This window comes from Danio aesculapii, chromosome 9, assembly GCF_903798145.1.
Source record: "Danio aesculapii chromosome 9, fDanAes4.1, whole genome shotgun sequence".
Taxonomy (NCBI): Eukaryota; Metazoa; Chordata; class Actinopteri; order Cypriniformes; family Danionidae; genus Danio; species Danio aesculapii.
The window spans coordinates 31,611,647-31,626,735 of record NC_079443.1 but is presented as its reverse complement, the minus strand read 5'-3'; the positions used below and the strand labels follow the sequence as shown (position 1 = coordinate 31,626,735).

General features: G+C 36.5%; 1 protein-coding gene across 1 annotated transcript; it reads left to right on the top strand.

Moving 5' to 3' along the window:
* The first annotated feature begins 2,122 nt into the window (after nt 1-2,122).
* Nucleotides 2,123-12,962, top strand: chaf1b (chromatin assembly factor 1, subunit B). The gene is made up of 14 exons (XM_056465439.1): nt 2,123-2,221; nt 2,760-2,893; nt 3,890-4,022; nt 4,103-4,223; nt 5,355-5,458; nt 5,650-5,746; nt 6,126-6,210; nt 7,246-7,339; nt 7,550-7,619; nt 8,319-8,410; nt 8,494-8,653; nt 10,292-10,831; nt 12,124-12,203; nt 12,413-12,962. Exons 2-14 carry the CDS (start codon nt 2,768-2,770, stop codon nt 12,550-12,552), a joined length of 1,842 nt encoding a protein of 613 aa, XP_056321414.1. The 5' UTR covers nt 2,123-2,221; nt 2,760-2,767; the 3' UTR covers nt 12,553-12,962.
* The last annotated feature ends 2,127 nt before the right edge of the window (nt 12,963-15,089 follow it).

Genomic DNA, 15,089 nt, shown 5'->3' with positions numbered 1-15,089 from the left:
TTGCCTACCGTTAAACATGGTGTTTGTATTGTCATGATGTGGGGCTGCATGAGTGCTGCTGGCATTGGGGAGCTACATTTCATTGAGGGAAATATGAATTCTAACATGTACTGTGACATACTAAAGCAGAGCATGATCCCCTCCCTCGAAACTGGGCCGCAAACCAGTGTTCCAGCATGATAATGACCCCAAACACACTTCCAAGATGACCACTGGCTTGCTAAAGAGGCTCAGGGTAAAGGTGATGGACTGGCCAAACATGTCTCCAGACCTAAACCCCATAGAACACCTCTGGGGCATCCTGAAAATGAAGGTGGAGGAGCACAAGGTGTCAAATGTCCACCACCTCCATGATGTTGTGATGGAGGAGTGGAAGAGAATTCCAGTGGCAACCTGTGAAGCTCTGGTCAACTCCATGCCCAGGAGAATTAAAGCCGTGCTGGAAAATGATAGTGGCCACACAAAATATTAACATTTTAATTTTTTTCTTAGGGGTGTACTCACTTTTGTTGCCAGGGGTTCAGCTATTATTGGCTTTATTTTTAGTTATTTTGAAGGGACACTAAATTTACACTGCTAAACGAACTCTACACTGACTACTTTTCATTGTGTCGAAGAGTTATTTCAGCAGTGTTGTCCTATGAAAAATATATAAATAAATATTTGCAGAAATGTGAGGGGTGTACTCACTTATATGACACTGTATATTTGGCATACTACTGTATATATACACTCACTGGCCACTTTATTAGGTACACTTTACTAGCAACAGGTTGGACCCCCTTTTGCCTTCAAAACTGCCTTAATCCTTCATGGCATGGATTCAGAAAGGTACTGGAAATATTCCTCAGAGGTTTTGATCCATAATGGTATGATTGGATCACGCAGTTGCTGCAGATTGGTTTGAGATCTGGTGACTGAGGAGGCAGAGTACAGTGAACTCATTGTCATGTTCAAGAAACCAGTCTAAGATGATTCACACTTAATGACATGGCATGTTATTCTGCTGGAAGTAGCCATCAGAAGATGGGTACACTGTGGTCATAAAGGAATGGACATGGTCAGCAACAATACTCAGGTAGGCTGTGGTGCTCAATTGGTACTAATGGGCCCAAAGTGTGCCAAGAAAATATCCCCCAAACCATTACACCACCATTACCAGCCTGAACCACTGATACAAGGCAGGATGGATCCATGCTTTCATGTTGTTGACGCCAAATGCTGACCCTACCATCCGAATGTCGCAGCAGAAATCGAGACTCATCAGACCAGGCAACGTTTTTCCAATCTTCTATTCAATTTCGATGAGCCTGTGTGAATTGTAGCCTCAGTTTCTTGTACTTTGCTGACAGTAGTGGAACCCGGTGTGGTTCCTGTTGCTGTAGCCCATAAAGGTTGGACGTGTTGTGCGTTCAGAGATGCTCTTCTGCATACCTCGTAACGAGTAGTTATTGTTACTTGTTATTGTATCTTTCTATCAGCTGGAACCAGTCTGTTATTCTCTCTGCCACGTTCAAAGTCACTTAATTCGCCTTTTTTCTTCCTAATATTTTTACATGGAATTTGGTAGAAATGTTATCGCACCTTTACAGAATAAATATATTTTACTCCAACTAATACCTAATAAATCCAGAGAATCTGGTGGCCAGATTCATTTTAGACAACACAATAACATTTATCTTTCACTTCAGAAATGATAAGAAATCAATTTTTGGTGTAACTTAATAGCTTATTTTTAATCAAAATAAATTAAACGTTTGTTTGTTTGTTTGTTTTATTACAAATTGTATTTTACTAGAGGACAAAAACTCCAGATGACGATTATTTTTTCTTCAAAATGTATATTAATTCTATCACACCTTTACATAATACAAAATATTTTAACGTTACCTAACATATATAGCAAATTTAGATAACCTGCACATTTTCAAAGGGTCTCAACTTATTCCAATGCTGTAAGAATATTTTAGGTTGCCAAATACTCTTAACAAAAATGATGTTGGCACTTTTCAGAATATCGACAAATGCTTTTTCAAGTGGCAGTTGAAAACGCCACGGTCCAACGTCGGATTTGTGTTGGTGGATTTGGCAACCCGTGAAACAGGAAGTTGTCATGGTCAGAAAGCTGCGCGGGAAAGACGTCTGTTTGGGTGAAAGCGGGACTTGTTCACGAAATAACTAAAACATTTTTGTTCCGACTGTCGCAGCTTCGATTGACGAGGTAACTGGAATGTATTTACAAAATATTTTGCGTCTGTTATTAACCGCCGTTATGTGTTGTTTGTTACTATAACATATCTTCTTTAAGAACAGCTGTGGAATACGTAATGTTAGTGTATTGTTCCGAATTCCGCTTTAACAATCCGTAAAACAAGTATTTAACGATACTATAACCCTGCTATGTTGTTATATTTCAATAAATACGCTTTAATAATGGTTCTCGCCAGATATATGTTCGTGTTTGTAGTTCATGGACTTGTTTCAGATGTGTGGAGTGTTGGTTTTGTTTATCTAAATGTATGTTATTGTTTTCAGCCTCACTGATAGTTAAGTAAGGACACTGTGTTACTGTGCTATGGTGAAGCTGTTCAATTATTTTTTATGTTAGTTTTTTCAAGTGTATTCCCTCTGTCAAACCATCGTCTTCTGTAGTCTTTTCTTTCCCTCATATTCCCCCTTCCTTCATTTTCATCATGTATGATAATATTCATATTCATATTCATATCCTATATTCATGTCCTCATATCCTTTCCCATCAGGTGCCAGGATGAAGGTTGTAACCTGTGAGATTGCCTGGCATAATAAGGAGCCGGTGTACAGTCTGGACCTCCAGCAGAGTGGTGATGGAAAAACACAGCGTCTGGCCACTGCTGGAGTGGACACCACGGTCCGGGTGAGAGAGAGAGAGAGAGTGCCTCCTAAATTAACACAATTGAGATATCATGTGAGGCCTTGAAACGAACAACCATATAAGTCCATATTTTCACATTTTGAACAATTTTATACTCAAATTTTAATTTTATTGGAACTTTATATTATATATTTTTATTTTACTTGAAGATAGACAACAAAAGCTCCTCAATTCTAAGGAGATAACATTTTCAGTGTCACTGTTAAAAATACAAAGTTATTGTGATTTATATTCCTCAAATGCAGAAGAACGGTATATATCCAGTACTAGTGTGGAATAACAGTATAACTCGTCATATCACTTTAAACCTCTAAAGATCTGATTCCTTTATCTTAGTTTTAATACAGTAACAGAAACTTCAGGTTAATATTAAGCATGTCTTCCAGGATTATTATTATTATTTAAAAACAGAAAATAAAGTATGACCAAGGTACAATACATAGATCTTCTTACAGAACAGGCAATAATCAATTATAAAGAATAAATGCATACTGTACAATGCATCATACATCATAGCTAAATATTGTCTGTGCTCCTCTGTGCATTCAGAGAGAGAAAGAGATCACATTACATATACGGTTCTTCCACTCACCTTCATCTTCCATCGATTCAAATATGCTTTCCCAGCATCCCTCAAAGCCTTCCTTACCCTGTCCTTCCATTTGTTCATGTAGGCTCTCCTATTTTTGCAGTGGATTTGCCTTTCAATGTCCAAAGCAGACATGACAGCAAGTGGCATCTCTATTCTTCTTAGTGGACATTAATGTTTTTTTTTCCCCACGTGACGTTATTTTAATGTTTAAAATGCAGACTTTTGGTCATGCGAAAAAAAAAAAAATCCCCAAACAGTTTTTGTATACAAAGTTCACACATACAATTAATGTCACATGCTTATCTAATTATTTTTTTGCTTTGGATTCATACTGTTGTTCGTCGCACGCACTCGTATAGTAAGATGAGCTCTCCTCTCTTTTTCAGATGTGGCGTGTGGATAAAGGGCCTGATGGTAAAGCGGTCGTTGAGTTTTTGTCTAACCTGGCACGACACACCAAAGCAGTGAATGTTGTGCGTTTCTCACCCACTGCTGAAGTGTTGGCTTCTGGTGGAGATGGTAAGCTAAGTCATGGCATTATTTGGCTGAAAATGCTTATAGAGGCTGTGAAGAGTTGAATGTTATCTCTTATTCTTAAGATGCGGCTATCTTGCTTTGGAAACTGAATGACAATAAGGAGCCTGAACAAACTCCGACCTTTCAGGAAGAGGAAGATGCTCAACTCAATAAAGAGAGCTGGAGTGTGGTTAAGACTCTGAGGTTTGATTTTAGATTTTAGGTTTGACTTTCTGTATTACCCCTTGATTGTCTTTTACGTTTAAGTCAGCTTGAATTGAAAATGTAGCTAATGTGTCTTCTAAACACAAGCTTTGATCATCTTATTGGAGCTTGTATGTTTTTTTTTTGCCTAATCAGATTTCTGATAGTGATTGTCTAGAGAGCGTTGTAATATTCATTTAGTTCCCTTAATAGGCATCTATTATTAATGTATTCTGAAATTTATTAATATTTCCTTTTTGTGTGTAATATGTGCATGTGCAAGCACAACAGTACAAACCAAAACATAGCATAAAACATATATTGGAGCTGACATTATTTCTTTTACTTGACTAGTAAATTAATTCAATTAAGAGCAAGAAAAATGCTTTATGGCCTTACAATTTCGATATTAACATAAATATGTTCATAATCGATACATTTAAAAACGATATGCTTCAGGTAGCTTCAGGTTCAGGTTTTGGAACGTTGCGATTAGTTAATAGCAAGAGGCTGCGATATGAAATGTATATGTAATATATAATGTCCACCACCCAGATGAAATGCGTGACTGTCTTACTAGCCAATAGAGTGAGCACACTTTCGTTCTGCCCAATCAGAATTGTGCAACTCAACTGTTCGGAAAGCCCACTATAAAACAAACGAAGAGTAAAGAGCAGATATGTGGGATGATGGTGTCTGCTGCATCAGAAGCAATAATAGACAAATTCATATCAAAGGAAAATAGCATGTCGGTAATATGGGAATATTTTGGTTTTAAAATCACAGACAACAAACAACAACAAGTCATTTGTAAGAGCTATCGCAGAATTGCTACCACAGCACAAGGAAATACTACAACCAACACCTAAAAAAGCACCACAGGCACCAATATGAGGAGTGTCTCGCTAAAAAGTCTAACAAAAGTATTCCAGTAACACTCAATCTAGTAGCTAGCAACAGCAAAGTACAATTTTAGATTTGTTTACTACATATTGTTTTGTTTATATGTAAATCTTTTTAGGAATGGTTAGATGCATGTCATGATACAGAAATTTTTTTTTTAAGTTAATTACTATTTTTTTTTTATGTGAAACTTATGTAAAGGCTCACGCAAATGCATATGTTTGTTAGGGGACACATTGAGGATGTATATGATATCTCATGGACAAGTGATGGGAATTTCATGGCTTCAGGCTCTGTGGACAACACTGCCATCATGTGGGACGTCAACAAGGGTATGAAGCCAAAAGCAGGATTAAAGAACCTGTGTGCCTATTTTTGCTTTAATAGGAGTGTTGTGTTTCCTAAATGATGATGAGACACTTTTGAAAGAGTATTGTGTTGTGTTTTTTTTTGTTTGTTTGTTTGCAAGCAAAACCTTGCAGTGTTTTATGGTAATTGAATACAATGCCTCATTTGTTTACAGGTCAGAAGATGTGCATCTTTAATGACCATAAGAGTTATGTGCAAGGAGTAGCGTGGGACCCACTTGGACAGTACATCAGCACATTAAGCTGTGACAGGTTAGCATGTGTATTTATTTTTTAATATATTGTTTGATATTGATACTATTGTAAACATAATGTTTTAAAGATATGAAGAGTTCAGATGTGAAAAGTGCCATCTGAAATATTTCAACAGTAGCATTTTCTCAGCCGTAATATAGCAATTTCACTTTAAATACAGTGGTAAAAAAATTATTCTTTTCCATTAAAAAATGAAATTACTGAACCTCCACACAGGAGCCTGAGAAAACTACTCTGTTAGAAGAAAATTTCAGCTGACAATTAGATGTTTTGCATCTAAATTCATTAAATATGACTCATTATATTTATATAATCTTTAACACTTTCACAGGTTTACTGTTTTGCATATTGACTGCATGTAGAATCTGTGTTTTAGGGTTATGCGTGTGTACAGCGCTCACAACAGGAAAAAAGCTTACAGCATCAGTAAGATGACATCATCCGCTACTGCAGATGGAGAGGTGAGTTTCTGTGGTCCTTAGTTGCTCTTTATTTGTAATAAAACTTCAACCATATATCTGCTTCTCCCAAAACCAATCAGAAACTCTTTTGTCAGAGTCCTGTCTAGAAAGCATGTTCTGTTGGAATGCACTATTTTATATATTATTAGGTAGTGTTTTAGACTGTCTTACAGTGGATGTTTTTAAAAATCTTAAAAAAAAAAAAAAAACTTTTCCTCTCCTCTATCACTACTAAAGTGATCCTTGTGGATCCTGACACGAGTGTGTCTGTAGAGCGAGTTTTCTCTGCAGAGTCTATCACAGATCAGCTGTCATAGCTGCGCAATGTGTGCTTTATTATGTGCATATAGACTGTTACCATGCATTTTTCAGTATCCGCGTCACTCACTGTTGAACAGCGCTGACAGTTTTAGAGCCAATCACATGTTTTTGTAGAGCAGGTGAACACAATGACCAATCATAGGGATGCAAGAACACAATCGACAATGCTCAAAAATCAAGCAGAATAATATTTATATTAGTTTATTTGCTAAAAATGCTTGTGTTGTCTTCTGTGATTGTATTTGAGTTTTGTTTAAAACATTCAAAATGAGTGTTTTCTTTGAGCGGGTAAAATAAAAGGTACAGTTCTTATATCCGACTGCTTGTATTAAAGGACAAAATTGTTTTACAAATAATATGCTGTATACATATATTTTAAAAAAATGTACTTAAATTATTGTGTTGTGAAAAAAAATTGTTTATTATATTATTATACTATTAAATATATATTGTGTATGGAAAGCATCGTCATTGCACCATGATGCACAGAGATATCGAATTAAACCGAACTGATGACATGATAATGCGAACCGAACCATGAGATCAGTGTAGGTTCACACCCCTATTATGTTATTTGGTGGTGTGGGTTTTTTTTTTGTTTTTGTTTTGCGTTTGTTTTAAGCTGGAGGTAAATTTGTTATATAATGTTTTGATAGATTATATATAATTTATTTTTTAAATAAAAGGTATTTTGATTTATTTGCTTTTGTGCAGGTAAAGAACTATAGAATGTTCCATGATGACAGCATGAGATCGTTTTTCAGACGTCTCACTTTCACACCAGATGGCTCATTCCTCCTGGCGCCAGGTACGCTTTTTAAATACACTTTTACATGTCTGCATACGGTAAATGTTAATGTGGTTTATTTGAGAGTAGTCATTAAAACGAATTCTGTACTATAAATTTTTATGTTGACTTATTTCATACATTATGCAGTGTATTTTTAGCAAAGAGCTTATTTTCTTGTGCATGCCTTGTGTAGTTAGTTAATGTTCTTTGATTTTTCTTATTTTGCAGCTGGATGTGTTGAGGCTGGAGAGAATGTCACAAACACTACATATGTGTTCTCTAGAAAAAGCTTTAAGAGGTTTGTGTTCTAAATCTGTACTGTAGTAAATCCGTAATTTATGCGGAGGCTTGTACTGTTTGACACTATAAACTGATGCATCAACATATAGATTGTTTTTTTTTTTTTTTGTTTTTTTTATTCCTTTATCACGGTTGTGCTAACATGTTATTTTTTTGTTTTTTAACTTGTTTTAGGAATGCTTGAGAATTGTTTTCTTAACCCAGATTTGCTTTTGATTAATTATAAAATTTCAAGACGTTTCAACATTTTTGATAAAACAATCTTATTTAAAGCCTAATAAATATTTTGTGATATTGTTTTCTTGAAGTAAAATTGCTCAAGATTTCTTTGTGATTATGGTCATTGCCCAGCATTATCCGAATCACATATACTCTTTAAATTGATTAATGTTTAGTTATAGTGGAAAATATTGCTTTAAAATAAAATTAATTTGGAGTATTTTACTAAATGAGTTATTACTGTTGTTTTGATCAGAGAATTAACTTTAAATAAACATTTAATTATCTTTTCAATCATAATCTTTTAAGTATTGATGGATTTTAATATACCTCATGAAAAACAATTCTTTCTCCAGTATATTCTTTGTATAAATGTGTGGTTTGCAGTTAAAATGAGTTTTCAACACTTAGCCTGAATGCAGAGAGTCATCTTGATTTGTGTGACTATATTTAGTGTCTGACATGTGTGGTGTTTCAGGCCCATTGCTCATCTGCCCTGTCCATCTAAAGCAACCCTGGCTGTCCGCTGTAGTCCAGTCTACTTTGAACTGAGGACGAAGAGAGCTGAAGGTACTCATAATACCCTTCTACACCTTTGTTCTGTTTGTGCACTGTGCAATAGAAAGACCGTGACTCTCCTTTTGCATCAACAGATGGTTCTCTCAAGCCAGTGGCAAACACATTTAATTTGCCATATCGACTGGTGTTTGCAGTTGCATCAGAAGACTCTATCTTCTTTTACGACACACAACAGACACTTCCATTCGGATATGTGTCCAACATCCACTATCACACTCTAAGTGATCTCAGCTGGTAAGACACACAAATAAAATGGGTGTTGTGCAGACTGGATATTCTTTTGTGTCTGTGTTGTTTTCAGGTGACTTAAAGGAATAGTTCACCCAGAGCTGATATTTTCATGATAATTTATTCACACTTGTTACAAATCTAAGTTTCTTTCTGTTGAACACAAGATGAGCTATTTTATAAAATGCTGGAAACCTGTAACCATTGACTTCCATAGTAAGAAAAACAAACACTATGGAAGTCAATGGTTACATGTTTTCTTCAAAATATCTTCTTTAGTGTTTATAATGGAAGTTATATTTCTTCAGGAAGAGGCAACGGTGAATTTTCATTTTTGGATTAACTTTCTCTTTAAGTGTTGCTTGTTCAACATGGTGACAGCAGAGAGAAAATTTGTTTGTTCACAAAATGTCCAAATGTTACAAGTTATTTTTTGTGTCTGATGACATGCATGTACATTAATTGAATTCTGGTATTTCAGTCAGACCTGTTGTCACATGTATCAAATCAAGCACCTAGCCAAACAGTCTGCTCTGACAAACATTTGTTGAAACAGTGGGTGATGCTGAAGTGCTAAATAGGACTTGTGCTTGACCCCTTAATTTTAGTAAAGAGAAATCTTAATGTTTCAGCCAAGACATTTTGGACCGTACTCTAATTCCAGGCTTTGGGAAAGATAGATTTATGTTCCAGCTTTTCTGTGGCTTGTGTACAAAGCAAGCTTCAAAAAGACATGGTTGAATGAGTTTGGTGTGGAAGAACTTAACTGGGCTGTACAGAGCCCTGACCTCAACCCTATCAAAGACCGTAGAGGTGAAATCAAGGCAAGTCTTCTTGTCCCACATCAGTGCCCAACTGCACGAATGCAGAGCTGCATCCGAAATCGCCTACTAAGTAGGTACTGCATTTGAATTTAAATGTACTACTCGACCATTAGGAAAAAGTACATTCAATACAGTATGAATGGACCTCGGACATACTACATCCTCCTTTTTGTCTTGATCATGTGGCCTAGCCACGTGGGTTGCATCACTTCACTTCTATTCATGACTTCTCACGCGGTGCATCATGGGATAGCGTAGCGTCCATCGGATGGGCGCTTCAGAATACTTCTCACATACTGTTTTTCGAATTTGGACATACTACTCAGCTAGCATACACTTTTTTTTAGCATACTATATAGTATGGAAGTATGCGATTTTGAGCACAGCCCATGTTATGTATTTATGCATTTAATTTTTCCAATTAGACTGATTGGTCATGACCCTTTGCGGCTTTAAGGGAAGCAATGATATGCGAAAAGTTTAAGAGAAAACTAATAGTTGCCACCATGCCTCACCAGTTGATTATGAATTTCGTTGTAATTTTTCTAAAATGTTTTTACTATGCAAATGAAGCATTATTTAATTAAATATGTGCTAATTTGCATACATTGCTTGTACAACAATTTGACATTGGAATTCTGAACTTTAAAATTTATTCTTGCCAGTAGTTTGTTTGGGGATTTGTGTGTGTGCTTTTTTTTTTCTTGGCTTACCACATGCTTGATGTTGAGGTCCTTGTAAATTACTGAAGAAAATCATCATGAGGCTAGAATAGTTTTGAAACAGACTAACACATATTGTTCTTCACACTGTTCCACAGGTCTCGTGATGGCTCCTTCTTGGCAGTTTCATCCACTGACGGTTACTGCTCCTTCATATCATTTGATGAGGGAGAGCTTGGCACCCCACTGAAGGAGAAACCACCACTGGAAATGGTGACTCCATCTTCCACCAATGAGAAGAAGGGCAAGAAAGCCTCAGCCAATGGCAGGACAGCCTCCCCAGTGCCTCGCCAGGCCAACACACCTGCTGCACAGGAAAAAGACAAAGAGGGATCTGCTGGCCCTGTGTCCAAAAAAACCACCAGTGTTTCTGGTACAGAAGAGAAACGCACACCACAGGCACTGAAAACCAAAGCTCAGCCCAGAAGGATCACACTCAACACTCTTGAAGGATGGGGCAAACCCAGCGCCCCCAAATCCCCAGCAGCTGCATCCAGTACAGGCCCCAGCACACCCAAATCTGCTCCCTCCACCCCTGGGTCCATCAGAGCACCCCTAACACCCCATACAGCCCCTAGCACTCCTCTCGGACCCCTCAACTCTAAAAGTGTCACAACACCAAAAGGACCCACTCCAAGGTATGTTCTAAAACATAGGTCTCAAACTCCATTCCTGGAGGGCCGCAGCTCTGCACAGTTTTGCTCCAACCCTAATCAAACACAGCTGATCCAAGTAATCAAGGTGTTCAAGACTACTAGAGATAATTAAGCAGGTGTGAGTTGGAGGTGGTTGGAGCTAATCTATGCAGAGCTGCGGCCCTCCGGGGATTGAGTTTGAGACCATTGATCTAAAGTAACAGTTTGAACTATACACAACCATTCACTTTGAGTTCAGTAAGATGTTGTTGGGGTAACTAATTTCACTATTACCCGTGCTTTAATTCATCACAGTTGAAAGAATGACACGAGCAAGTCACGTGACAAGAACTGACTGATCAGCTTTTTATGGAATATACACATTTCCACTCCAAAGAGAAACAAATACAATATGAAAATACCAAAAACGTTTATAATCTAATTGATCAAAAGTGCCTTTCAGACAGCGGTTTAGCAGCATTTGACTACATTTGTTCTCTTTAAGAGGGAAATACTTAGTTAATATGTAGCTAAGAATTACATTAGACAAATACTTTTTATTATTCTTTTCTTATTTATTTATATATTTACGTATTCATTGTTCTGTTATTTATTTCAGTGTTAAAGTACTTGTTTAAATGCCAGAAACTTTTTTTTCACTTATTTTTAAGTCCAAAGGGAAATGGACTATTGTTTGTTTTTTATTAATATTTTGTGCTGCATTATTTGGTTACCGAGCAGCAATAAACAACACTTTAAAATATTAGGAGTTTTGTGATCTCCTAAACTAGTAATGTTTTCAAATTAAGCAATGCACAATAATCATGATTACTGTGAAACCGTGATTATTTCTCAGGCTCTAATCGTACAAGCAAACTCTATAATCGTTGCATCCCTAGTTGTTGTTGTAAACGATTAAAACTTTCATCCTGAAATTCTGCATTAAATACAATTCTAATCTTTCTATAGATTTCTATTTCCAGTGCTATTCTTTTGGACATAAAGTAGCATTAAAAGTTTAATCGCATTAAATGTTTCTTATTTAAATGTCAATTATTTTACAATTAGTATTTTCTGTATCCTTTTTTCCTGATACAAGTAGGAGTCTTTTATAATATAGTCAATCTTGTCACAAGTTTGTGAAGAGTCTACATGTATTTATTTTAAATGTGTTCTTGCATTGGTCTGGCTATTACAGATCCCCATAAATGTATCCATGTCTATTACAGATATAGTGTAACCACCTAATCCATGACATGACCATGAAGATGTTCAAGTGTGTTCTTCTCTTTCAGACGGATTTCACTGACTCCAGTTGTTTCAAAATCCCCTGCTGCTTTCGTCCCCCCATCATCCACAGAGAAAGCCAAACACGGTTAGTAGAGTCTTCTATTGGTTGCTGTTTAGGTTTCAGGTCCTTTTATTAAATAAAAAAAGATTAAAGACCATAAATTTTCCCAATACTCTCATAAATATCCTGAACAATTTTTTTTTACCAAAATATGGGTGCATGTAGCAGCACATGCTGGATTTGTCTTTTTTTTATCCTTCAAAAATGTGTTTTGTTTGTTTGTTTCATCACAGAGAGACCGTCTCCTTCCAGTGACCCTGCATGCAAACCTCCTGAATCCAAGAGATCCAAGACTGATGTCCCAGATGGTTCTGCCCAGAGCAGCAAGAATAAAGAAGCCACCGAAATCACTGTCAAACCCAAGGAACCATAGACACTTCACATGCTTCTTTCAACCTCTTTATTAGCCCTCACATCCTCAGCGATGAAATATAAGGCGTTAAACTAAATAGCTGCCTTCAAGGATGTTTGGAGCCAGATAATAGACTTGTATAACTCATCTTCATATCTTCTTTCTTTTATATTGTAAAGAAAAGCAAAGCATTTAATTATCTCCCAAAAACAACCTTTTCCTCATCGCTTAAATTCCTTTTTTATTTTATTGACAAGAAGGTTTTACTGTAAGGCCAACTATTTGAAACTTCTTTACTAAAAATATTCAGAACGGCAATGTTCTTATCTTTGAAATGCAAAATGTTTAGATATAATGGATTCCCATGTTTTTGTAAAGTTAACAGACCACATACTGTTACTGTTAAAATGAAAATAAATAGCAAGACAGAATTAGAGGAACCTTTTTTTGCTACTCATATATAATTTCATTTAAACTTGTAAAAAGAGATGATCTTTTTGCCAGAAATACTTTTATAAAAAACATTTAACATCCGTGGAACTTGTACATGCAAAAATATGTTTTTCACAAAGAAATAAGTGATTGTTTTAAGAATTATTGACTAAACTTCTTTTTGGAAACCTCTTGCAATCTTATTTTAAAAGTGTACATGGAAAATGCACAGATTTTGATATTCACAGAGAGATGCGTTGTTTTAAGAACCAATAACTATTTATCTTCTATTTTAAGAGTACATAGAAATATTCAGATAACTCACCCATGCCTTTTACTTAAATATGACGGCTGTATTATTCTGCTGAAAGAGGCTAATTCTTTCAGGGGAAACCTGAAACTACCACGTTTGGAATAGTGTCTATTAGGTAGCACATCAAATATACATCCACATAAACGACCAGGCTCAGGGTTGTAGAACGTTGTCCAAATCATCACTCACTGCCTCCACCTGCAGTTCATCCTGGCTGCATTAGTATGCAGAACACTAGTGTATAGAGCCATCCACCTAATGTAAATGAAAACCTCTCATCTGACCTGGTGACTTTCTTCCACTGCTCCAAGATCCAGTTTCATTGTTTGGGTGCCGATTGTGAGTGTGTTTCTCAGTGGACAAGGGTCATCATAGGCAGCTCCATAACCATCGGAGTGCAGTAACGCATTCCTTCCTTAACCATCAGTAACATTTAGTTTGATTTACACCACAGTAGATCTTCATTTGGCTCAGACCAGATGGCATTTCCTTTCTGCATCGATGGCCCGGTTGTTGGATTGTGGTTTGTTCCTCTTTGAAGCATTGCTGGTAAACTCACACTCCTGCTGACATGAGAAACCCAAAAGCATTGCCATTTAAAAAAATAAATAAATAATTATGTAGTAACTTTGTCATAATAATTCATGTGCATTGCTCCAGCATAACACACAGGCAACACAAAAGAAGATAAATTAAAGAATGTGGGAAAGTGGTAACCGTTGACTTCTGTAGTGTTTTTTTTTTTACTATGGAAGTCAATGGTTACAGGTTTACAACCTTTTTCAAAATATCAAGCTGGCATGGAACAAGTTAAGGTGTTGACGACAGAATTTTCATTTTTTGGGTGAACAATCACTTAAAAAATGTTTGCTTATCTAGTCGCTTCTAGTCTATTCAGGCCTTAAATGTGTTTTTTCTTTAGGCTTTGATACATATAATTATTAGTTTGCATGTATCTCATGATTTACAAGTGTTTTGCTATTTATTTACAGTTTATGAATGAATTTACAGTTAATTTTAAACATTATTAGTCTTGGTTTCAAAAAGTTTTACAACATAGCCAAAGCACATTCAAAAAAAAAAAAATGTTTGTACAGAATTATCGAGTGGTCAAATTTATAGAACCTGCCGTGTGTCATGGTTGCACAAGGAAGACAAAGATGGTTATCTTTTAAGGGTATTTATTCAAAACAATGCAGATGATGCAGAGAGATGAAGCAGGTAAATGGTGTAGCAGAGTGAGAGTGATTTTACACAGTTCACAAGGTAAACATCAGCTCTTCAGTCAACCACCAGAATAGCTTAGTCACTTCCCTTATTTGTTGCATATGCATTTACAGGTGAAGAAAGACATCCACGGGAGAAGGTGAGGTGAACCATCCAACTTTGATTCCAGCCGAAGAGTGAATGCAGGAGGTGAGTATTTAAGGTGTTCGGTGATTGCGGGTGCAAGGAATCAGTACACTGGTGATTGTTTGTGGGTGTGGTGAGAGGTGGATGGAGAGAGAACGGTGATTGGAGCAGTAGGAATGAGCTGGGGATGTGACGCCATGATTGTAGCATGAAAAAAGTTGCAAATAAACCAAAAATTAAATGAATATGCTGGAGTACAAATCTTGGTTTGAATGGCTTCAGCTCATCCGATGCTTTACTTTTCTTCCATCTTCCAGTCTGAATACTGAGTTTCTTAGCTCTAACTTTGTCACTAAGGATTTTCCAGAGATTTTTAATCAGGTTCGGAGAAGGGCTCCGGGCTGACCATTTCATTACTAATTTAATGTTTTCGGCTTCAAGCAACTGTTTAACTATCCTG

Excerpts from the sequence above, each read along its gene's own strand:
- chaf1b (XM_056465439.1), top strand. The coding sequence starts at position 2,768 with ATGAAGGTTGTAACCTGTGAGATTGCCTGGCATAATAAGGAGCCGGTG. Across the intron at positions 8,654-10,291 it reads ACTCTAAGTGATCTCAGCTG|GTCTCGTGATGGCTCCTTCT; the intron begins GTAAGACACACA and ends ACTGTTCCACAG. Across the intron at positions 10,832-12,123 it reads CCAAAAGGACCCACTCCAAG|ACGGATTTCACTGACTCCAG; the intron begins GTATGTTCTAAA and ends CTTCTCTTTCAG.